Here is a 24,578-nt window from a genome sequence, read left to right as displayed (position 1 = left end):
GGCCTACTTATAAGAGTCACAAATGAATAATTGAATAAATAATAATGTTATTAAAATCTGACAAAGCCTGTTAAATAATGTTGAATTCCACTTAAGATAAATCTCAGAGATCGCAAAAGAAGTTTAAAATAAAAAAAATTTTGCAGAATTTAAAAAAAAACATAAATCTTATCTTGAATTGATATTTATTTATAGAGAGTAATAACAAATATAGACATATAGATATAACATATTATAGCAACAGGTCAAATAGGTAGAAAATGCGACTAAAATTAAAAAAATGCATACACATTAAAAATTAATTTTACAAATTTATACCTCTATAGACCATATTTAGGATATAAATAATTAAGTATGTAAACCATTAAAATAGATCCATTAATTTAGCATTCAAGTTGTAATTTTATATTGTAAAAATGCTAGTTGAAATCATTTTCTATTTTTCAAATACGTGCATCATTCTTGAAAATGATACCAAAGATTTAGCAAAAAATTAGTAACTTTTTTCAAAAAAATGACATTCGAATGTGCGTGTCTGAAAGCGACTAAAATAGCAAGAATACAAAAAATTTAGAAATTATTTCCATAAATTTGTACCGCCAAGACTGAATTTTTAGGACAGTAATAATTTCCACGTGCGTCATTCGTTAAAATATAGGTATACACTAAGTATTTGAATAATAAATTTTTACAAAAATAGCAAATGAATGCTTAATTATTTTAGGCAAAAAAGAGACTTAAATTGTTAGGATACAAAGGATACTTTCGATATTAATTTCAATGGAGTAGAAGAAAATTGGGCTTTTTTTTTCTTTTTTCCTCTCATTGCCTTTATCAGTTAATTTTGTTTTTTAAAATTTGCAAACACTTTATCTTCGTTTCTCTATTTCAAAATTCATTCAGGAAATTCTTTCAAATTTTTATTCAAATTTCTTTCAAATTACAATTCAAATTTTTTTCCAAATTTTAAACCGAATTTCTTCCAATTTCAGTAAAAGTTTCTTTCAAACTTCAATTCGAAATTTGATAAATTTCAATTCAAATTTCTTTTAAAAAAATTATTTCAAAAATATATGCTTCTTAATTCCTCTTTCAATTCATCGGAACTAAAGGCCAACTGCTTCATACTAAATTAATTGATTAATTGATGCTTTAATATCTATACACAACAACTACGTTTACATTAATTAAGACATTAGATTAATTCTGTGGGAATGAAGCATAAGAAAATTACCAATAAATCTTCTAAATAATGACTTTATTAATTCTCATACTTCTTTTTATTTACTCAATAGCTGTCTTATTGCATTATGCTTGTGTTATTTTTCCTATTTGATAAAAAATAGGACGTTGTATTTTTATTTTCGTTCCATAACAGTTCAAGTCTTTTTATTTTATTCTATTTTATTGCATTAGAATAATAAGGCATATACAGGGGGTGGACAAAATAATGGAAACACTTCTCTGCTAATAAAATTTTTCATATTTCTCAAGAAATAATAAGAAAATAATTTTGTAACTTCATGATATTTTAGATCATGCGATTTCTCATACTTATCCATGAAGTTAAAAGCTTTTAGAGGATTGAGGGACCGACAATAAATTACAAACGGGAAATAGTGTTCTTGAACACCAAAACCTACAGCAATAGATTTGTAGCTAATGACAGTTATTTTGGATATTGTGTACAATAATTACAGAAAATTTCGTAAGCTTAGCTTAAATATTCATGGAGATATGGACATTTTTATGAACAACTTATTTTTCTGCTTTTCTTTCTTTTTTTTTTGCTATAACTTTAAAAATATTCAATAAAATGAAACAAAATTTTTAGAGCAATTTAAAATTCATTACAAAATTATTACTTTAAAATTTGAAGAAAGAAAAAATCTTCGAAAAAGGTGCAATATATAAACAATTAAAGTAGTTCTTCTTAACTGCGCATGCACGGAAAAAATTTAATAATAATTTTTTTCTTTTTGTTGTTGCAGTTGTTGCAGTTCATTTACGTAGCACTAGAGATGCACAATGAGCTATTGGCGACGGTCTGGGAAACATCCCTGAGGAGGATCCGAAGACATGCCATCACAATTTTGATCCTCTGCAGAGGGGATGGCACCCCCGCTTCGATAGCCCAACGACCAGCACGAGAAGTCAAGCACTTTACGATAGAACAGTTTAACGAGAACCCATACCGCACACCCTCGGTCCCTACGCAAACTGATTCAAGTGGTCACCCATCCGCACACTGACCGAAGCCAGTGATGCTTGACTTCGTAGATCTGCTGGGAACCGTGTCTCAACGATCAGTCCACAGCAGGACTTTTTCTTTTAAATTTTCCAGTTAATCGTATTTGGCAACTGAAGAAAAAAAATTCGATTTAAATATCTTAAAAAATTTAAAAATTTCACGCAATTTTCTAAGTAGTTTTTGTACTTTTTAAAAGAAACTCAAAATGATAAGGGGTTTTCTACAAATATTATTTTTTATCAAAAGACAAAACTAAATAATGAATGACAATACTTAATAATGAACGTTCATACACCGAAATATGATTGTATAAGGAAAGAAAACATGCGAATTGGGGGGCTAGCGCTCATGCCATCACAATTTTGATCATCTGCACAGGAGATTGCTCCCCTGCTTAAGTAGCCCGATGACCCTACGAGCGAAGTTAAGAACTTAACAGTTCAGAAGAGCAGTTTATCGAGAACCATTACTGTGCACCCTCTGTCCCATCTCAGGCTGATGAAAGTGGTCACCCACCGGCTCACTGACCGCAACCAATGATGCTTGACTTCGGTGTTCTCCCGGGAATCCTGTCTGAACAAGCTGTCCACTGCTCGACGTCCCCTCATTGAAAGGTCTAACATCTGAGCAAACGCTTCTCACAAGTTGTTTTATTTATTAACTTTTTTCTTTTCTTTTTTCATAACGGAGCGGAACAGCTGTCAATGTTCAACTCCGTAGCCTTCTAATTTGAACCTTACCAGTGGGCCAGCATCCAAGGTTTCGTGGCCAAAATTAGTATTTCGATAAAATTTGTTTCATAATTTGGGGGTTTTTATGTGCAGGTAAATTGAATTCATAGTTGAAATTTTGAAATACACTAAAAATACCCAAAAAAAACAAAACAAAATGGCGGTTGAAATATGGCGAGCAAAAATAAAAAAATAATATAGTACGTTTAAATAATTAAATACAGCAATGAAAATATAATAATTTTCATAATTTCACATTAAAAATGAAAAGCAAATTACATTTCCGAAGTAATATTACAAAATAACGCGAAAACATGAAGAGAAAAAAAACACAATTTTTGTATTTCGGTATATTTAGTCCACCTTTGCAATACGGGTAAAATGGGGCAGGTTTTTTCGAAAGAAGAAACATCAAGGAAGACAACAAAAAAAAAAGTTTAGCTAATTACCTCGTGAAACTTTTTGAAACTAAGTTTCGAAAGTCATTCAAACATTGTAAAATGTCAAATGATAAGATATAAACTATAAGTTTGTCAAGAGTATTAACTAATCCAACAAATTGAAAAATTGTAATATAATTTCAGACTAATTACTCTGATAAAAATGTAACAGTAAGGTGAAATTCCTATATATATTTCTGATATAAAAATTTAAAAGTTACATTTAAAAAAAATTTTTTTACCATACTTTTCATTACATTGTACTCTCGTCGGTCCAAAAAGTAAATTATAACGTTTGGAATGATTATGAATACTTAATTTGGGCTATATTAAAACTGCATACACATATTTTAATTGAAAATTTAATTTTTGACATTTGGCCAAAGATCATGGTCTTCTGGCCCACAGTGTTTACATAGAAGACAAGGGAACTCCTGGATTAAGAATTGGGCCAAGCTTGCCTCCGTGGTGGACTTTTGGCGGGAATAAAAGTCATTTGCGCTACATAAAGAAAAAAAAAACTACGAAAAACTCCCACGGTTAGCTAGACAGTAAGGTAGTATTGAAGCTTAAAACTAAGAAATAGATCACTTACATTCGAAGAACTGTCATTAAATGGTCTAGCCTCAGTAATGGCTAAGGAACGTACGCTAACTATATCGTCTTCCATGTCTTGAGAACCAAATCGAACACCTCCTTTTCTTTTGCTACTAGTATCCGAAACTGGGCTTTCAATTACATCACCATTACAGACAGACATGAGAGATAATGAAGATCAAAGTATTCCGAGCTGTACCTGTGGAGGGTTAAATAAACATAACAGAATCTCATAAATCCTAAGAAAAGTCATTATCTCATATTTTATTGCTATCTTTCAGATAAAAGTTCAATGTTCATAAGAATTGGGTTTGGTTTTTTTAGCGTGAATTTACTTTGCATTTCAAGAAAAGAATGTTTTGAGTCTGTAAATTCGAGAGTAATTTTGCGATAATAGTAATCGATTTTGACTCTGGTAAGTTATAAGTTTAGGTCCTACATGTGTAAAAATAAGGAAAATAAATTTTTGATTTTATGCAAATTAATTACATAAACATTAACAATGAAGTGTACAAAACTATAGCCATAATGAATATTATGATAATTATTTAAATTATCACTTACTACTACTTAACTAATTTGCTTACAAACTTAATTAAATTACTAAATTAATTAGGTTTGATATAAAATGTAATTTTAATTTAAACGCCTAATCGAAATTTGAAGCAATTGATTCTATTTAAAGTTTTCAAAAATAAATAAATATATAAAAATAAAAACGTATTCTATTATTCGAGAAGCTGAAATTCAAATGGAAATATGACAACGATTTAAAAAATCTCCTGTTATTCACTTTGCTTAAAAATAACATGCACACACACATACAACTTAAGTTATTTGTCTTGGCATGAACAATATAAATTTCGCAATAATTTACAGAAGTCTAGCTAGGTAAACCATTGAGTAGAATCTATATTTACTGTTGCTAGGGGTAAGTAAGATATGGTGGGACATGGGGCTTATGTGTAACTTGGGGATTTACTTATGCTGAATTTGCTAAACAAAGCGATATTTAAAAATATAAACCTATCAGAAACATTTTATGAAATTAATTTCCAGTCGAGTATGTTTTACTGAAACATTTAATTACGATTCATTCTCTATATGAGCAAAAATATCCTGTATGAAATTATAAATGTTAAGTAGTATTACGAACTACCGAACACACAAATTTTAAAAATCGAAAGAAACAAATTAAAATTTTCGTTTTTAACTAAACGTTTTACATTTTTGCCCACCAAGCAACCCCAGAAAATACAGTATACTCTCGATATTTCGAACTTCGATACCTCGAAAACCTCGTTATGTCAACAAAAATATGTTTTCCCCTTGGCAATACGTATTCACCTAATGTTAATTTGAATTTCTAGGTCAAAGGGTTTCTTCTCAAAACCTTGCTATGTCGAATTTTTTTTCGAAATAGAAAACGAATTTTTCTCACAAAAATCACAATGTAAGTTCATTGCAAAACCAATTATTTTTTATTTAATGCATAATTATTTTTGTCTTACTTTTAAAAATAAAATTATCATCGTTGTATTTAGACTTACAGTCAACTATCATTACATACGTAATTAATAGTAGTAATCTTATGTTTCATGATTCCACTTTTTAGGGTAATATTTTAGAATATGTTTTCCTACTTTTAAGAACATATTTAGTTCTGAATTTGTATCTCGAAAACTCGCTATCTCGAATTTTTTTTAGCGTCCCATCAACTTTGTGATATCGAAAGTATACTGTATTAAGTATTTAGAAGACAGTTACAAAAAACCAAGCACAAAATGATATTGTGTGAAATTAGGTAGTTCGATAAAAGATAGGAGGGAACAACATGACCAAAATATGGTTTTTTCCCTCCCTTTTTTTTCCAAATTCTCATAATTTATTTTAAAAGAAAATTTTAAAGCATTACTTTTGAAAATATCTAATACACTTTTATGAAATTACAAAAATCAATTTTACCTACATAAATATTAGAGGTTCCTTGTAGGAAGCCTTAGAAATTTGGGGACTTACAACAAAGAATTAGACATCAACAACCCCATGAAAGCCGAGGGTGCTGATAAAGTGCAACCTTATATAGCCCTTTACATTCGAAATTTCGATTTTTCAATACTTTCCATAATTTTCCTCTTTCTTTTTCAATAGTTAAATCACATATAGGTTCAAAAATGTTCAAATGTAATCAATTGATTTGGTAATAAATTATAATTGAAATGATTGCCATAATACGCAACCGAGTCATTTTTTTTTAGTTTACGTAATAATAAATATTTGTCTGAATAATTTTCGTAAGATTAAAAACTTCTTTTCTTCTTTTAACCTTGACCTAACTTTTAACTAACCGGAGTCGGAGTCTAGCATATTTTTTGACTCCGACTCCACATCACTGGTTTCTATTCCCCAAACCACTTCTTGGTTAGGCACGTAGCTGCAAGTAAAAGTGATTTCTAAGATCGCAAAAATATTACATTAAGAAAATGTCCGAATAACATCACATGAAAACGACATGATTTGAAGGTGGTCTCATTAGTCATAATTAAATTAACATCTTTTCAGAAAATACAATAATGAATATTTTATTGAATAATTTTTATATTATTAAAAACTTATTTTCTTCTTTTAACCTGGACCTAACTTTTAACTAATCGAAGTCGGAGACGAGCGACTACGACTCCGACTCCACAGCTCCGGTTTCTACTCCCCAAACCACTAAGTTAGGCACATAGCTGCAAGTAAAAGTTATTTATAGGATTGCAAAAATTTTACATTAAAAAAAAGTCCGAATAACATCACATGAAAATGACATGATTTGAAGGTGGTCTCATTAGTCATAATTAAATTAATATCTTTTCAGAAAATGCAATAATAAATATTTTTTTTAATAATATTGATATTATTAATAACTTCGTTTCTTCTTTCAACATGAACTTAACTTTTAACTAACCGGAGTCGGAGTCTAGCATATTTTTTGACTCCGACTCCACAGCACTGGTTTCTACTCCCCAAACCACTAAGTTAGGCACGTGGCTGCAAGTAAAAGTGATTTCTAGGATCGCAAAAATATTACATTAAAAAAAATACCCGAATAACATCACATGAAAATAACATGATTTGAAGGTGGTCTCATTAGTCATTATTAAATTAACTTCTTTTTAGAAATTGTAAAGCATAAAAAATAGATTTTTCCCCTACACCTCTAAATGCCGGTATATTGAATCATGTTCCATTATAAATTGAGAATGCGTCTTTATTCGAAAAACATTTAACAATATGTGCATTTAAAATCACGCATAAAATGTATTAAAAAAGAATAAACAAAAACAGTGTTAGTTTCGTTTTTAAAGTTCGTTGTTATTATTTAAATCGTTCGTCTTTTTCGCAAGTTATGGAATTAATAAGTTAAATATAATTCCAAAGAAATAATATACGTGAAAATGGAAAACTTTTTAAATGTTAACAGAAAATTTTAAATGTTTAGTGCGTTAATAAAAAAAGAATAAAAATAAAATATACCAAAACTTTTTTTTTCATTACGAAATTAACTCATTTTATTTAAATAACTTTTCAAATTTACCGGTCAAATTACATAAACAATGACGAAATTCCAAACATATTTTAAAAGTAAACAATTGAAAATAAAATACCGGTTACTTAATGACGAAAGACGTAAAAGTAACTTACTTCCACAGTTATTGCTCACAAAGTAAACTCAAACACTCGTACCCAAACAGAGGCGACCAGCAGACGATGTTAGAAAATGACGTCACTTTGCAGTGACCGTATGGATTGCTTTACGGATTGGTCTTTGGCGCAATGGCGCAAATTTCTTCTGTCTAGTACTCTGGGTTCGATGACTCTAAACTTTGTTACGGTGTGGCAACCCTTCAGGGGGCAAAATTTCTTTTACACATAACGGTAATGTAATGAGATTTTATTTTAGGACTGCCCCAGCATTTTTTGTTAATATTTTCAAGGTCGCTTAATAAGGTTCCAGAGAAGAAACGTTATAATCGATAACAATTGTGCGAAACGAATAAAAGAACTTAGATTAACCTGATCTTGAATAAGAATAAAATCTAGAGAACAAATGTATTTCTAGAATTTTTTATAATGACTGCTTTAAAGTAATTTGAGAGTAGAACTCAGTAGTTATCGTTGCATATTAGGATTGATTTAGTTACCGTATCTTCTGTTTTCTGATATTTTTTAAAAGAAATTTTGAACTATCGGCTATATTGCGTATTTCATTTCGCATAATTTACTTTAATAACTAGTTTAAATTGAGTCCAAAAAGTGTAGATTAATGTTAAAGCAAATATATGTGTTTCTAAGGTGAACAGAAAAATAAACATTATTATTTAAATAAAAGACAATTTTTATGGTGTTGCTCTTTAAAATGATTAAATTCTGACTTCTTCTTTCTGGAATTTTTTTGTTGCCATTTTTTGTTATATACTTCTCAATTTTTTGAAATTAATTTTATAAACATCCTAAGTGCAACACAAACAACATTAGTAATACTTACTATTAAATTTATGAGTAATAATCTGTGATAACCGTTTGAATTAATAAATCATATCCTGGATTTGAACTTGAGCTAATTGCATCAAAAGTTCGATATTTTTATTTTTTCCTAAGAGAAAAATTAAAATTAAATAGCTTTAATATCGTTTGCTTTGGAACTCTTATTTTTCGATGCCTTTAAATGTTATCGTTTTTTAAACTAAGCAATTTGAAAATCGTTTGAAGTATAAAAAATTTTTGAGTAAATATATTTAACTATTATTTATTTATTTATTGTTGAAAAAATCAAGTGAGAAGAGATTGGATTTTTTCTAAATAAAATAATTCCAAACGATTTTTAATATTCTTTGAACTCTTAATTACGAAAATCAAACAGTTCAATTTCTCTTACATGTTCAGAAGGTTGGTAATTTTCCACGTAGAAAAAAAAACACAATTTTAAGGAAAGCTTTAAAACTTGTTAGTTATTAGTTTTTTTTTTAAATCAAGACTGCGCTTTTGAAGTTTCTTAATTGAAGAAGATTTAAAACACGAGAGCAAGTAAAGTTTTTGTGTAATAAAGTTTTTTTGTTCTTTTTCTTATACATATGTATTCCGACATAAAATCCTCATTTCTTTATAAATAGAATTCATTCTAAAGAAATATTTCAGTGGCTAAATATATTTTAGCTGGTTGAACATAACTGTTCTAATGGGTTAGATAGGTATTGAGTACTCAAAATATCCATTTTTTAAAACATTTATCTTATAGTACAACATGTTAAGAATATTTTTCCTAACTTTCATGTCAACTAGAGTAAAACTCTTTTTCCCCGTAATTCATTAAAGCAACAATTAGCATTTTTTTCTTCCAAAAATTCAAATTTCTATTTCGTTTTCTATGCTTCGGTAATTCTATCTAAAAAAGAAGTGTGTAGTATTTAAGTATGCATTAGCTTTTTAGATTTTGCATTCACCCCGAAAATTTTTCTTTTCTAAGGGTTCTCCGAAAATCAATTATTTATATGACATTTTCAAAACTTTTATATGAAAGCTTTATGAAATGTTGTTCAAATCCTTATCTTTCATATGCTTAAAGTTAAAAATAATTAATTATTTATTTTATTATATTAAAAAATATTACACAAAACATGACTCTACCTTTAAAACCTAGCACCTTAATATTTGTGAAGAAGGTTTGTTCTTTTTGCGCTTAATTGAATCAGGAGAAACTCGAGTTTATAAAAGCTTAATTAATTAAAAAATCAGTAACTTTTGATTAAAGAGTGCATCAAATGGTAATTATTTTTAACATATTCAAAAGGTAAGTTTTAATGGTAAAAGTATAATTATCCCTTAATCTTAACATATAGAAATTCAAAACTTCATATTCCTCCTAGAAACAATTTTTTTGGGAATATATTAAAATTGGTTTTCAAAATACGTACAACTTACAAGCATTTAATGATTAATTTAAAACAAAAAAATTTTATGACTTTCTTCAAAAATAATTAAAATAAAAAAACACTTTTTCATCTCAAACAGTGTAAGACATATAGTTTGTTATAAAATTTGCTTTTTAATTTCTGTTTCAAACGTTTGTTTATGGATTAAAAAAAAGACACAGTGGTGCATTTTTTGGAAACGGGTAGTTTTATTTTGGGACACTATTTAAATAATGACTTTCAGATTTTCTTTTAATCAAATTTACAGAAAACTTAATTTGGCATGGTCAAATAAAAAAATTTCTCAATATTCCTTCAATGAAAAATAAAATTTCTCTCCATTAAATTAGATTTCAGTTTCAGATTCTGATCAAGTTCTCATGTTTACTATATCAGATACAGAATAAATTTTCAGAAACTTTTTACATGGTAAATCTTTCACTTTTTCATAATGCTTTAACTCAACGTTTTTTTAAATGAAAATTTGGGAATTCTAAAATTTGAAATTGAAATTAAAACTTGAGAGGTTTGTCGAAATAAAATAACACAATCCAACAGCTTTAAATGTAAATAATACAATCCAACAATTTTTTTTTAATAAAATGTATTTTTTTTGTTGGAAAATCATTAAAAACTTTCTAGAAAAAACTACAAAGAGCGATATAGCGTTTACTTTATATCTTTGTATAAAAGAAACGACGGAATATTTCCAATCCCCTGTGTTAAAATGTATTCCATAACAAGGTAATCAAATAAATAAATAAATCACACACACAATAAAAGTTTAGCAGTCGATTTAGCAGTTTTTCCCCACAAAATTATTAACCTGTTAAAACATTTCATTCCCTTAAGGAATCCGACTAGGTACTACTAAATTTTTTTTTTAAAAAATCCTTTAAAATTTTTATTTTATTTTCTGTAAGCAGGGGTTCCAATATAATAAATCTTAGCTTAAACTTAAACTTAACCTACTTTAAACTTAAACATTAACTAGTAAACATTGAAAATTTTAATAATATTTTTTTCCAAAGGAGGGAAAATTTGAACATAAAAACTACAAATTTTTTTATGTTACATTAACAGCTTTACAATCAAAATTTTTTTTTCTAAAATATAGCTACCTGTGTTTTAAGCTAAATACTGCACATTAAATACCGTACATTGTGTTTTGAACTGTACATTAAATAGATCAAAATACATGTTTCAATGCTGATTTTTCTTTAAATTCAAAACTTTCGTACTGAAAGCGTGATAAAAATAATAAATTCAAACCCTAGACCTTAGCTTTTTGTTCAAATCATAGCTAACATTATATAAAATCTGCATACAAAGTTTCAAAGAATTCTATTGTAAACTCTTTTTGTAACGCGTGTTAGCGTAAAGAAATTTTCTCAAAATAACATTTTTTAGAAAAGGCAAGAAAATGCACGAAAACTTTGACAAAAAATCAATAAATAATTGTTAAAAAATTAATTTCTGAAAGTGAATTACATTTGTCTTAAACATATAATTTATTTAAATATAAAAATTAAATACTGAAAGCATAACAAAAACATTACAGTTTCAAAACTTCAAATAATTGTATTATAAATGTTTTTGTAATGTGTGTTAGCGTGAAGAGAATGGCTCAAAACGAACGTTTTCCGAAGAAAAAAAAATGCATTTACAGTAATTAATTGCCAAAAAAATATTAAAACAACTTATATTATATGAACAAAATAATAAGAATCATAACACTCATTCTCCATTCAAAGCGATTTGAAAAGGCAATTACATGAATTTAATCAATTTAAGCGATTAAATGAATAAAAGTTCAAATACAGACAGTAAAAAAAAAATCGAAATTTCCGTCGAAGTTGATAGTTTTCACCAAGTCGGATACCTTAGGAATTAATTTAATAGATAACATTCTTATATTATCATAACGGTTTTGATATTTACAGCAATAAAAAGACTACACATATGTTGTTTCATTAACTGATTTTTGAAACATTTTCTTTTACAAATTCAATTGAATAAATATAATTACGATAAAAATATCAAATTTATTGATGGAATCTCACTTTTAATACAAAGGATAACAGAGTACTTAATAGATAATGACATCATGCACAGCATGTAAAATTAAAAACGGACATTAAAATTTCGATAATCTAGTTTATCCAATATTTGCCAGTTTCTCAAATCGCAGTGTTCTATACGAGATCCAGGACTACCTTGATGCTGTAACCACATAGCCCTAAAAAACATAAACAATTTATAATTCTAAATCATACATAAAAGTTTTTTTAAAAAAATTGGATTTTTTTTAAATGCATATAACTTGATTACAGTGCTCACAATAAAAAATTTTCATACCCTGAAGAACTTTCGATCAGGATATCGAAATTCACATACTACGATGCTACAGTGCTCGCGGTAAAAAATTTTACACCTTGGAGAACTTTCGATCTAGAGATCGAAATTCACATACTACGATGCTACAGTGCTCGCGGTAAAAAATTTTACACCTTGGAGAAATTTCGATCTAGAGATCGAAATTCACATACTACGTTGCTACAGTGCTCGCGGTAAAAAATTTTACACCTTGGAGAACTTTCGATCCAATGATCGAAATTCACACACTACGAGTGCTCACGATAAAAAAAAAAATTAGGGTAAACCAACCATTGAGGGAACATTACCCAGTGAAGAAACATTTCATATATATTGATTAAAAATAAGAATCTGAAAGTTTTTCTTTAGATTGATTGGTAACAATAGCTTACTGCCAAACAATAGGAAGTCATTTAGCAATGTTTTGGATTACCTGGTCAAATAGACTTCTCTGGAAAAATTTTTGAATTTGTTATCATCTCTGCAACACCTTGTTTCTTTGAAAAAATTATAAGGCGAGTGTTTGTATTTATATGTTTGAAGTGGAATTAATTGCATGTAATAGTTTTATTTTTCTCACTGTGAAAAAGAGAATTCAAAATATAGTTATTGAAGTTACGTTTTATTTTTTTTAAAGCATCATAGCATAATAAAGTACTGAGATAAGGGGGTGTTTATTCACTGGATCACCAAACGATGAAAAACCAGTGAGGGAACAAGTGTTCCTTTACTGGTTAATGAAAATAAAAGATAAACTTTAATTTTCTTGTACCTTTAGTGATGTTCCGCATCAAAAGTATGTTAAAAATACGAAAAACAACTTCTAACCAGTGAGGGAACAGGCATCTTCCTTTACTGGGCATAGATTTCCCAGTGAATGAACAGTATGTATACGAGTATGTTAATTTTCAATTCATGATTACAAAAAAAAGTTAACATTTTCCAAGTATTTATATGTTATAATTTCAAGAATAAGCTTGTTTTTTAAATATTTGTATGGCTTATAAATTCATAAAGAGCATTAAAAAATAACCAAAATTAAGTGTTCCTTTACTGGGTGTTCATTCACTGGTAAAAGCTGTTCCTTCACTGGGTCTTCTTACTACTTGTTATTTGAACCTCCAAAACTTTAAAACAATATTATGTAAGTTCTCTAAAATTTTTTTACATAATTTCCAATTAGTAACAAATATGTTGACACTGTCATTTAACTAAAATTACGAATTTTGAAATTAATATGATTTTTTAAAAGGCAAGCGATGCTTAAGTGTTCCTTCACTGGTTAGTTTACCCTATACCCAGAAGAACTTTTGATCTAGTGATTAAAATTCACATACTACGATGCTACAGTGCTCGCAATAAAAATTCTATACCCTGGAGAACTTTTGATCTAACGATCGAAGTTCATAATTAGTTCTAAAATCATTACGATTGCTTCTTGGAATTGAAGATCTTGGAGCAATATAAATGATAAACCGCATTTTCAAACAGTTCTGGAGATTGATCTGCCCCCGCTTATGTGTTTTGCGCAGATATCTATTTCAAATCACAGAATCTCATAAAGAATGTATTTGGAAACAATACTAAGGAATAGTTTTAGGTAAGAATTCCATCTTTAAAAATTGATGCAGCTCATCATTGAATTCCCAGAAGCCCCTTTAAATAGTACTTAACTCTTAGCCCTTTATATCACCTTGCATATCTGCAACATACATAAAAGGCCTATGACTTTGCCCCAACAAACTTTGAAGGACGATTTCGGCGATTGTCGGCCAAAACTAGTGCGCCAAGATGAAATTGGCACTGGCTTAATTGGGCTAAGGCACTGGCTTAATTGGGCTAACAAAAGAATCAGATGCAAATACCCAAAATGCAAAGGATTTACACAAACTATTTGTGAGAAATGTGGTGTAGGACTTTGTTACAACGAAAGTAACAACTGTTTTAAAAATTTTCATATGAATTAAAATTTTTGAATCTCTCAATCTTAGTGCCATTTTTCACAATGTTGCAGGAATGCAGCAAGCACTTTTTTGTCATTTTGCATAAGCTTGCAGAAATGCAACAACCAATTTTTTTCAAATAATTTTTTTTATTTTATGTTGTAAATTTTTTTTATTATTTTTTACATGCTTAGAATGATGTATTCTAATGTATGAGTAATTTTTATTAAAATCAGAGTTGTTGAGATATAAAGGGTTAGACACGCAGATTTCCTTAAACATATTTCTCATACTTTTTTCAGTATTTTGTAATAATTTAGAACAGAATAGACGAAAAATATTACATTAGCATTTTAATAGTTTTTTTGTTTATAAAACACAACAGCGTACACTGGTGTCTCTTTTTGCGTTGATGGTAAAAATTTCCCAAACATGGTTCCCTTTCAAACAATATATTTTTCAAATTTGCAATTATTTGCAGTTGTTTTGATCTAAGATGAACAATAATTCGACTTTGAAACTTCTTTAATTCGCAAAGTCAATTGTTGATAATTTTTTTTAAATTAATAATTTTTAAATTAAATTAAATAATTCAAACTACTTTTCTTTACTTCATATTTTAGAACAAATATAATTCCGGTAATACAGTGGATTTCTTTCAGAAACTATTGGAATGTTTTTTATATTTTATATTTTATAACCGTCGTTGAACAGCAGACCGAATTTTATGGGTTTACGACTACTAATGTTCATCTCCGTAGCCTTGTAACTTTGAACCCAATCTAGAAGACAAGGGAACTCCTGGATCGACTATTGGGAGAAATTTGCCTTCGTGGAGGACTTTTTGATGGAGCTAACCCGCATTTGCTTTACATGGAAAGGAAGACCACGAGAACCTCCCACGGTTAGCCTGACGGCAAGGGGACTCTAACCCAAGATCCGTCTACCACTGAGGATATTTCACATCAGTACTGTAGTCGGTGCAAGCCGGATGCGGAATTCGTATCGACTGGGATTCGAGCCCGGTTCGCCTCAACTGTTTTTTATAATTAAAAAATTCCAAAATATTAGAGAGTTAAATTAGAGAGTCAGAAAAAAATATTTAAAACATACATCGTTGTTCCCTCTGTGCCAAAGGATTAAAATCTGATCATGAGAACAAAATTTATTTTGAATGGTAATATGTGTCGCATATGAGTATCTGTGTATATTTGTGTATATTTTGTATAGGAGTTGCCTCCCAATAAGATGACCCAGGTTCGAACTCCCGAAATAGTTTGTCTATACGAATTCTGCTTCGGTCCGCACTGACTACAGTGCTGACGTTAAAGTATCCTCAGTGGTATACAGATTATATGGGTTGGAATTCACTCGCCTTCCGGCTAACCATGAAAGGTTTTCGTGGTTTTCCTCTCCATGTAATGCAAGTGCGAGTTAGTTTCATCAAAAACTCTTCCCCGGAGGTAAGTTGGTCCCATTACTTGATTCAGGAGTTTCCATGCCCTCTGAATTGGGTTAAAAATGAACCGAGTTGAACATTGATAGCTGTAAACCCAAAAGTGGGTCGGCTCTAACCAGTCGGTAATAAAAATGAAATTCTATTCAGCTAGATGCAGTATATATAAAGCTGAGAATTAAAGCTTTGATATAAGTTTAAAGCTTTTGAAATTAGTTTCTCTTAAATTGAAAGTGCCCTTTGACCTTGAACTTTGAGTGTTTCAATATGTTGTTTAGCATGTTCTTCCACTAAATCATTCAATTAAATGGGTCCTTTTTATAATTTAGTGTCATATGAAAATTGAAGAAGGATTTTTCTTTATTTTTTAATGTCAGATAAATGTCCCATAATAAGACACGGTTCCCAGTGGTCAAGCATCACCGGGGAGTCAGTGAGTGGGGTGTGTGACCACTTTGATCACCCTGTGAAGGAGCCAAGGGTGCATGGTATCAGTTCTCGTTAAACTGTTCTTCCGTAAAGTGCTGGACTTCAAACGCAGGCTACCAAAGCGTGGGGGGCACTCCTCTCTACACAGGATAAAAATTGTAATTCCATGTTTTGGGAACATCCTCAGGGCTGCTTCCCGGCCCGTCGCCAATATCCCATTGTGCAGCCAGTGACGTAATGTGTGACGTAAATAAAACACTACAACTATAAGTGAATATTTCTCAAATATAACTATACACACCCATATCTCTTATGCTAATTGAAGGTTTTTCCTTCAGACCTTTTTTAATGATATTTTAAGTACAATGAAAATTGTCAAGTCTGTGAACAGACATTTTTCTAACATTTAATCCCTCAAATTTCAGCAAAATAATGTAAGTCTAAATTAAATGTTAAAATTATATTTGATGTAGATTAAGAACCTAATAAACTAGATTATCCAGTTGAAGAAATAAATAAATGTTTTTTATAGAACTAATTCTGATAACAGACAAGGTAAAACAGTACTTAACACTATAAAATTCCTTTTTCATCAAACAAAAAAGTGCTACCAAATGGTTTCAAATGGTTAACATAAAAAAAAACATTTTACTGGTTACTCATTTTTCTTTTCTAGACTGCCTTACTGGTGAACATGGGTTACCATTCATAAATTCTAATTGTGCAGTCTTAAAAAGATTAATAAAGATATGGTAACAGACAGACATCAACTGTACTTAGTTAAGCAAAAGCTTACATATATTTTTAGGAATGAAATTTAGAATATTTAATGAAATTGTAAAATATAACAGAGCATAAATTTTCGTTTCTGGAAAGAGAATATAAGAAAAATATTTTATGTATAGAATGGCGATATACTTAGTTCTCTCAACTGGTTTCTTTGAAGTACCATTACTTTTTGAAATAATATGGCATAATTTCTTTTATTTATTTATTTTGTTCTTAAGAGTGTCAACTAATGTCTGTGTAATAAAGAAAAATCATGCAAAACTTCTAGCATCTTCAGTAAAAGTCTTTGTAAAATGGCACCGAATTATAAAAATGAGACATATACTATAATCGCTCGATCCCCAGTACGAATGCTTTTTATAAATATTTTTACAACATTCGCTGAATAGCCGACCCAATTTTCCGGTTTACGACAACTAATGCTCAAACTCCGCAAGCTTGTAATTTTGAGCTCAATCCAGAAGACAAGGAAACTCCCGGATCAAGTATTGGAGGTAATCTGTCTTCATGGAGGTCTTTTTGATGGAACTAACCTGACTTTGCGTTACATGGAGAGGAAAACCTTAAAAACCTCCCCTGGTTAGCCTAATGAGGATATTTTACATCAGCACTGTGGTCGTTGCGAGCCGGGTGCGAAATTCGTACTGACCAGCTATCGATGGGATTCGAACCCAGTTCACCTCATTGGAAGGCAAATGCTCTATCCCCTGAACCACCACGGCTTCACTGAATAGAAATGAAGGGAAATTAAAACGAAATATGTAAAAAATGGAATGTTAACCTAAATATTGAGAAAAAAAATATTATTGAAATATCCACCAATTTAGTGGAATTTTTCTTTTAAATCAAGCTTATTAAAACCAATGATTAATTTTCAATTTATGCTTACTTTTATAGGCCCAAACAATGCAACGCTGAAGCAGCTCTTCAAATATTGAAAAAATAGAAAACAAACGCTTTTCATTTCTACAAAATGTCATTTTTTGTCATTTTTATCTTTAGCATAGTTGGTGCTGGTAAAAAGATTGACAAATCTTAACCTAATAGTCATGCGAAACTATTATAAACTAACATCTACTATAAAAATAGCAAATGTTTCCCTAAAAAGCGTTAACTGCATATGACCAGAGAGCTTTCAAAAAACAGCCTACAATACAAAATTTACAATGCAGAAAATAAAAAATTTGAGCCAAATCGGTCGAAAAGCAAAGGAGAAATCGAATTTTAAAAATGTCGTATTTTTAAAATTAGATTTTCCAGGAACTATTCAACCAATTTCGCTCAAATTTTGTATGTTGCCATTTATAATTATATTCTTCAAAATAATGTAAAAAATCGTATATCTTGCAATCCAAAATTTTTTCAACTATTATTAAATAAAATAGTAAATATTTACAAAAAGTCATTTTTTGCATGGAATTATCTTTGAATCTTGGCATACAAAGACTAGCTTTGGATAAACAAATTTTATAATTAAATGCAATTTTTTTTCAATTCACTTAAAAAGTTCGCGAGTTATAGCAAAATACGTAAAAAATAGATTAACATTGGGGCCAAACTTTGGACAGCTCTCTTGACCAAACTATAATTTACATTTTAATACTAGTTATTTATATTTTACCAATAATTGGGGGGTCAGAAATCAAAATCCGTTGCGAAAAAAAGCTAATCACGGCGAAAAAAAGCTATGTTTATTTAGAGAAAGTACGTTTTTGTGTCTGATTTCGTAACTTAGAATATCGTCATCACTAATTAATTAGCATATTTGAGGTCAACCCCTCAAACCATTAAGAATGAGTCCTAGAACGCGAAGATCTAATCATTAGATCAAAAGTTATTCAGTTCATTTCCTTATACGAACTAAAATGCTTCTTAATTTAATCTATTCAATTCTCATTTAATGTTATAAAAACGAAAAATGATCTTACATTTCGTCAACATTTGCTCTTTCTCCTTTAATAATACACAAAACAGTTCCATAGGGTGCTTAATTTGATCTTTTCAATTCTCATTTAATGCTATAAAAACGAAAAATGATCTTACATTTCGTCAACATTTGCCCTTTCTCCTTGGATAATACCCAAAACAGTTCCATAGGGTGAAGGTTTTGTCCATCCTTTTAAATCAAATCTATCACACATTTGCTTGCAATACTGTAAAACAAAAACGGGAGCAATTTTTACAAAATGGCTTTTACATGAAGTAAGAAAAAAATGTAATGTACTTTTTTTAACACCTGCCTAAATAGGAAAATACTTAATTTTCGATTATCTATAAATTGATTTCACAATGAAAACATTATAGACATTTATAAACATGACAGATATTTTGAAGTGTGTAATTGATAAAAAGCTTTGCATAATTAATACATTAATTAGTATAATTAATATATTTTTATAACCGTCATTGAACAGCCGAGCCAATTTAGGATTTACGACAACTAATGCTCAATTCCGTAGCCTTGTAATTTTGAGCCCAATCCAGAAGACAAGGGAACTTCTGGATTTAGGAGAAATTTGCCTTCGCGGAGAGCATTTTGATAGGAATTAACGCATTTGCGTTACATGGAGAAGAAAACCACGGAAACCTCCCACTGTTAGCCTAACGGCAATGGGACTGTAACCCATGATCCGTCTACCACTGAGGATATTTTACGTCTGCGCTGTGGTCGGTGCGATCAGAGTGCGGAATTTGTATCAACCAGCCATTTCTGGGATACGAGCCCGGTTTACCTCATTTTAAGGCGAGCTCTATCCCCTGAGACACAACGGCTCATAATTGATATATGATAATTATATTGTTATGTTGATGGTTTTATATTTGTTCAAATTTATACAACAAAAAATTTCGAAATGAATAATTTTATTTACTGGCTATCTTATGAATGTAAAGTGAAAGAAAATTACTTTTTTATAACAACGAAAGCTTAATAAGTTCATTAACAAAATTGTCCCTTTCACGTAGTAACACATATTTCTTATTAAATTATAACATATTTCAAAAAAGTGATAAACATATTAATACAAAAAGAAATATTTCGTTAATGAAATTATTATGGAAGGTGTTCCGTAATTACCACCCTAATACGTATTTTTAGAATCCTCGACAAAAATATAAAATAAAAAAATACAGATATTGAAGGTCGCAAAAAAAAAATAATAATATTTAAATGAAAAAAAATTCTGTCAAAACTTATCGAATCATTAGTAAGTAAGACTAGATGAAAAGCAGGAAAACCAGTTTAACTGCCTAATGAAGTGCTTCTCATTATTGCCCCTCAACTCCTCTTTGTTTCATCTGGCAATATTACAAGTTTTGATATTTTCAGTCCCGCTCTCACCAGTAGTAATTCATTAGATTTTGATAGCATTTTTGTTTTAAATTTGTTGTCCCTTAAGTTGTATACTTTCTTTCACTTATGTTTTGACAACTTTTTTAAAAATATATAGTAAGAGTGGTCATTACGGTACAACCTGTACATTTCAATAATTGTAAACTTTTTATAAAGTTAACACATTAAGAAATATGATTTTTATAATATAAATAAATAAATGATTATGAAATGTTTTCTGCACGAAAAGATATTTTGGAATAAATTCAGTAGCACATGATTTTATCAAATTCTTATGCATTAAGTTTGAATTTATTTTACATAATTTATTATCTAATATTAAACTTCTTTCAGTTGCATGCAATTTATTCTTCAAAATAGTAAAAGCTTTATTGTTTATTGCAATATATTCAACATAAAATCAGACAGTAGAAAATTGAAATCGAAATTAATTAATCAACAAGGAAAAATATACTTATGAAGAAACAAATCATCATTTCCCTTTTCTTGTTTTCTTGAGACTTTAATTAAATCTTACTAATTTTCTAATAACTCACCTTAGAAAAGTTAACACCTGAAAAATAAAATACCAACCATTATTTCTAATTTAAGCTTTATTTACGACAATGAAAATACAAATTTTTCACACACTAATCTTTTATTACTATCATTGCTCGAAATTTATTTCGTAAAAAGTATTCAAAAATAACCAAATAAAGTAATAGGAAGTCGCAAAACTTGCTTTGTTCATGATTGCTTTATAACAACGATATATAACAACGATAGCACTATCATTCACATATTTTTAGTGTTGGTAACTTACAATTTGTTTGAAGATTTAGTTGCAATTGATTGTTTGTTTGTAGTTCGTTCACGTCGCACTAGAGCTGTACAATGGGCTATTAGTAACGGTGTGGGAAACATCCATGAGGATGATCCGAAGACATACCATCACAATTTTGATTCTCTGCAGTGGGGATGACACCTCCGCTTCGGTAGCCCGACGACTTGCCCTCAAAGTTGAGCACTTTACGGTAGAATAGTTTACCGAGGACCAATACCGCACACCTTCGGTCCCTAAGCAGACTGATCCAAGTGGTCACCCACCCGCACACTGACCGCAGCCAGTGATGCTTGACTTCAGTGATCTGCTGGGAACCGTGTCTTAACGATCAGTCCACTGCGGGACAATTTAAAATTTGAAAAATAGAAAAAGTGAATTCAGGCAAACCTAGAGTAATCTATGAAGTTTCAATTCCTGAAGAAAAAAATTTAAAATATCAAAATGTCAACAAATTATTGGAAGAGAACTTCTCGATTTTGTAATCCTAAGTTATTTTCTCATAATTGATTTTTGTTTTGATATTTAGAAGAAAAAAAATTTCAGTACTTGAATCACACGTTATCCATTCATCCTCAGATCGTAATTTTGACCTGAACCAACCAGAGAGTGATTAATATCCGATTAGTACCCCAGAGGTATTGATTTGTTATGGAAACTTAATGGACTTTGTGACCCCAATAGATTTATCATGCACCAAACACCATTTTGTCACGGGAAGTCTTCAACCGGTGAGGATCAAACTCACGACCTCTTGGACATGGACCAAACGCTTTACCAACTAGACTATCCCGGTTTATTATTTCGAGAACCGTGGTGGCTCGGGGAATAGAGCGTTCGCCTTCCAACGAGGTGAACAGGATTCGAATCCCAGCGATGGCTGATAGATACGAATTCCGCACCCGGCTCGCACCAACTACAGTGCTGAAGTAAAATATCCTCAGTAGTTGATGGATCACGGGTTAGACTCTCCTTGCCGTCAGACTTACAGAGTAAAATTTCCGAGTAAGATAAGCATTTATACTAATGACATTTTTCGTTCAATATGTGGCCAATTTGCTAAAAATACGTTTTCAAATAACCTTCATCTAAAGCAGCCTGCAATTATAGTAAACATTTTATTCAACATTTAGGAAAATTGGATAAAAATTTGGTAAGTTATCAGGCTTGTAACGAGCTAATCAAACTAAGGATATTTTTTATAACCGTCGTTGAACAGCCGACCCAATCTTTGGATTTACCACTATGTTCAACTCCATAGCCTTGTAATTTTGAACCCAATTCAGAAGACAAGGGAACTCCTGGATCGAGTATTGAGAGAAATTTGCCTTCGTGGAGGACTTTTTGATGGAGCTAACCCGCATTTGTGTTACATGGAGAGGAAGACCACGAGAACCTCCCACGGTTAGCTTGATGGCAAGGGGACTCTAACCCATGATCCATCTATCACTGAGGATATTTCATTTCAGCACTGTAGTTGGTGCAAGCTGGATGCGGAATTCGTATCGACTGGGATTTGAACCCGGTTTACCTCATTGGAAGGCGAACGCTCTATCCCCTGAGCCATCGCGGCTCAACTAAGGATATTTGAACGAGAGAAAAAACATTGTATTCTGAAATTTTTAATTTTTTCATTTTAAATATTTTTCATGAATTTGGCACCCCTCTAAGATTGTGCCCAGAGACAGATATTCCTCTTGCCCCCCTTTAGCTAAGCCATTGAATTAAATGCGCTGTTTCATTCATATAAAACATTATATTCATGCGAAAAATTACTTAGGAAAAATAAAATGCTATGAGTTTATTTTAATAAATGAGTGATAGCATATTTAAAGTTTTACATATTTGTTCGTTTTTGACTTAAATATAAAAATTACGTTTGCACTGATAAATTAAAAGGCTCAAACATCAACATATTTCTTTTTGTTTCTTTAATAACGTTTCCGATTCGTTTTAAAAGTTACATCTTTTTACAAAACCAAAAAGTTCTAAATCTATTAGAATGCGTCCAATACACTCTAAATCCATCCAATAGCGTTTCCGATTCGTTTTAAAAGTTACACTTTTTATAACATCAGAAAGATCTAAATCCAATAGAATGCGTCCAATACACTCTAAATCCATCCAATAGCGTTTCCGATTCGTTTCAAAAGTTACACTTTTTATAACATCAGAAAGATCTAAATCCAATAGAATGTGTCCAATACACTCTAAATCCATCCAATAGCGTTTCGGATTCGTTTCAAAAGTTACACTTTTTATAACATCTGAAGGATCTAAATCCAATAGAGTGATGAGTTGAAATAAAATTGATATTGCAGGTTAATTTTTTTTTGCCTTATTTGATGCAAGTGAAGACATTTTATTTATTTTTTCCCCCAGCAAAACTTGTCCTTCGGAGACATTAAAGCATACTATATTTTATTAAATGCTGTATTAAACTAATAAATGTTAATAAAATCATTTTTCAATAGTTTTTCTCTAACAAGCCTTAAAATTTATATATAGTTCTAAAAAAAGCATTCATCGCTTACCTTGAATTCCACCAAAAACTTCAAATTCCACTTGTACCAATACTGGACCCTTTGTTGAAGTCATTTTAGTTGAATGGTTAACTTCCTTCTAATTAAAAACAAAGGATGAAAGAGAAAGGGGCAACAGTCGGCATTGTTAAAAATAAAACAGATGAATTCGCGATCTCGTCTCACAATAAAATTTAGGTCACGATCCCACTCTAAGAAATAATTCTTTTGTTTTGATTCAGTTGACTCCACTTAATTAAAATGCACGTGCCTCCCCTTTTATAATATTTCAATACCTAAAAAAAATTAAACTAATTTTTTTTTAAATCCTATAATAGATATATTTTTTATTTAATGAAAATTAATTAATTTTTCATAGAAATAATTTTATGATTAATCATTTTTATGTAAGGGCAGTTTGGGAAAATTTTCTCCTCCTCCCAAAAAATATTTAAAGTTATTTCCATTTTTACATTCCAATAAAAGCTATTTTCTATTTAGAGAAAAATTAGGAATTTTGGATGATTTATTAATAATTTAACTAGATAATTCTATGATTGTCACTTATATGTAAGTGGTATTTTAAAAAAAACTATTTAATAATTTTTTTTAACAAATAATTATGATTATTTTGCACATCAGCTTCAATGCAACAAAATTTAAGTATTATTGTTGCTTAGAATTGTAGTTGGTAGTTATTAAAATTATTTTACGCATAATATTACTATTCTTAATTTTTTAATAACAATCTGTAATAATTTTTAAAGAAATTTTTTCTTATTGTCAAATATTTTTCAGTATGGTTTTAATGTTTTTGTTCCAAAGCAGCAAAAACTTACATCATGTTTTGAATTCGAAATTTAGGCTCTAACTTGTTTCAATCATAAATTTTCTCAGTGAAATTTGATCGACACGAGC

At 30.0% G+C, this 24,578-nt stretch overlaps 2 protein-coding genes across 2 annotated transcripts in view; both read right to left on the bottom strand.

Annotated features, from left to right (window-relative positions):
- CRMP (Collapsin Response Mediator Protein) overlaps positions 1 to 7,845 on the bottom strand; it is an 89,484-nt gene extending 81,639 nt beyond the window's left edge. The window contains exons 1-2 of the mRNA XM_016048419.4: positions 7,707 to 7,845; positions 4,018 to 4,218 (exon numbers count right to left, since the gene is read on the bottom strand). Of these exons, the coding sequence (XP_015903905.1) occupies positions 4,018 to 4,182 (165 nt within the window). The 5' untranslated portion in view covers positions 4,183 to 4,218; positions 7,707 to 7,845. The remainder of the gene's footprint in view (positions 1 to 4,017; positions 4,219 to 7,706) is intronic.
- A 4,153-nt stretch (positions 7,846 to 11,998) lies between these two features.
- Positions 11,999 to 23,818, bottom strand: LOC107436637 (acylphosphatase-2). Its single transcript, XM_016048409.5, has 4 exons — positions 23,673 to 23,818; positions 20,855 to 20,871; positions 19,010 to 19,119; positions 11,999 to 12,212 (listed from the first exon to the last, which is right to left on the bottom strand). The coding sequence occupies exons 1-4, from the start codon at positions 23,734 to 23,736 to the stop codon at positions 12,098 to 12,100; spliced, it is 306 nt and encodes a 101-aa protein (XP_015903895.1). The 5' UTR covers positions 23,737 to 23,818; the 3' UTR covers positions 11,999 to 12,097.
- Between the last annotated feature and the right edge of the window lie 760 nt (positions 23,819 to 24,578).

Source organism: Parasteatoda tepidariorum, chromosome 12 (assembly GCF_982258835.1).
Source record: "Parasteatoda tepidariorum strain Cologne lab strain chromosome 12, Ptep-v5.0, whole genome shotgun sequence".
NCBI classification, from domain to species: Eukaryota; Metazoa; Arthropoda; class Arachnida; order Araneae; family Theridiidae; genus Parasteatoda; species Parasteatoda tepidariorum.
Note: the sequence above shows the minus strand (reverse complement) of the source record. Positions and strands in the feature narration are given on the sequence as shown.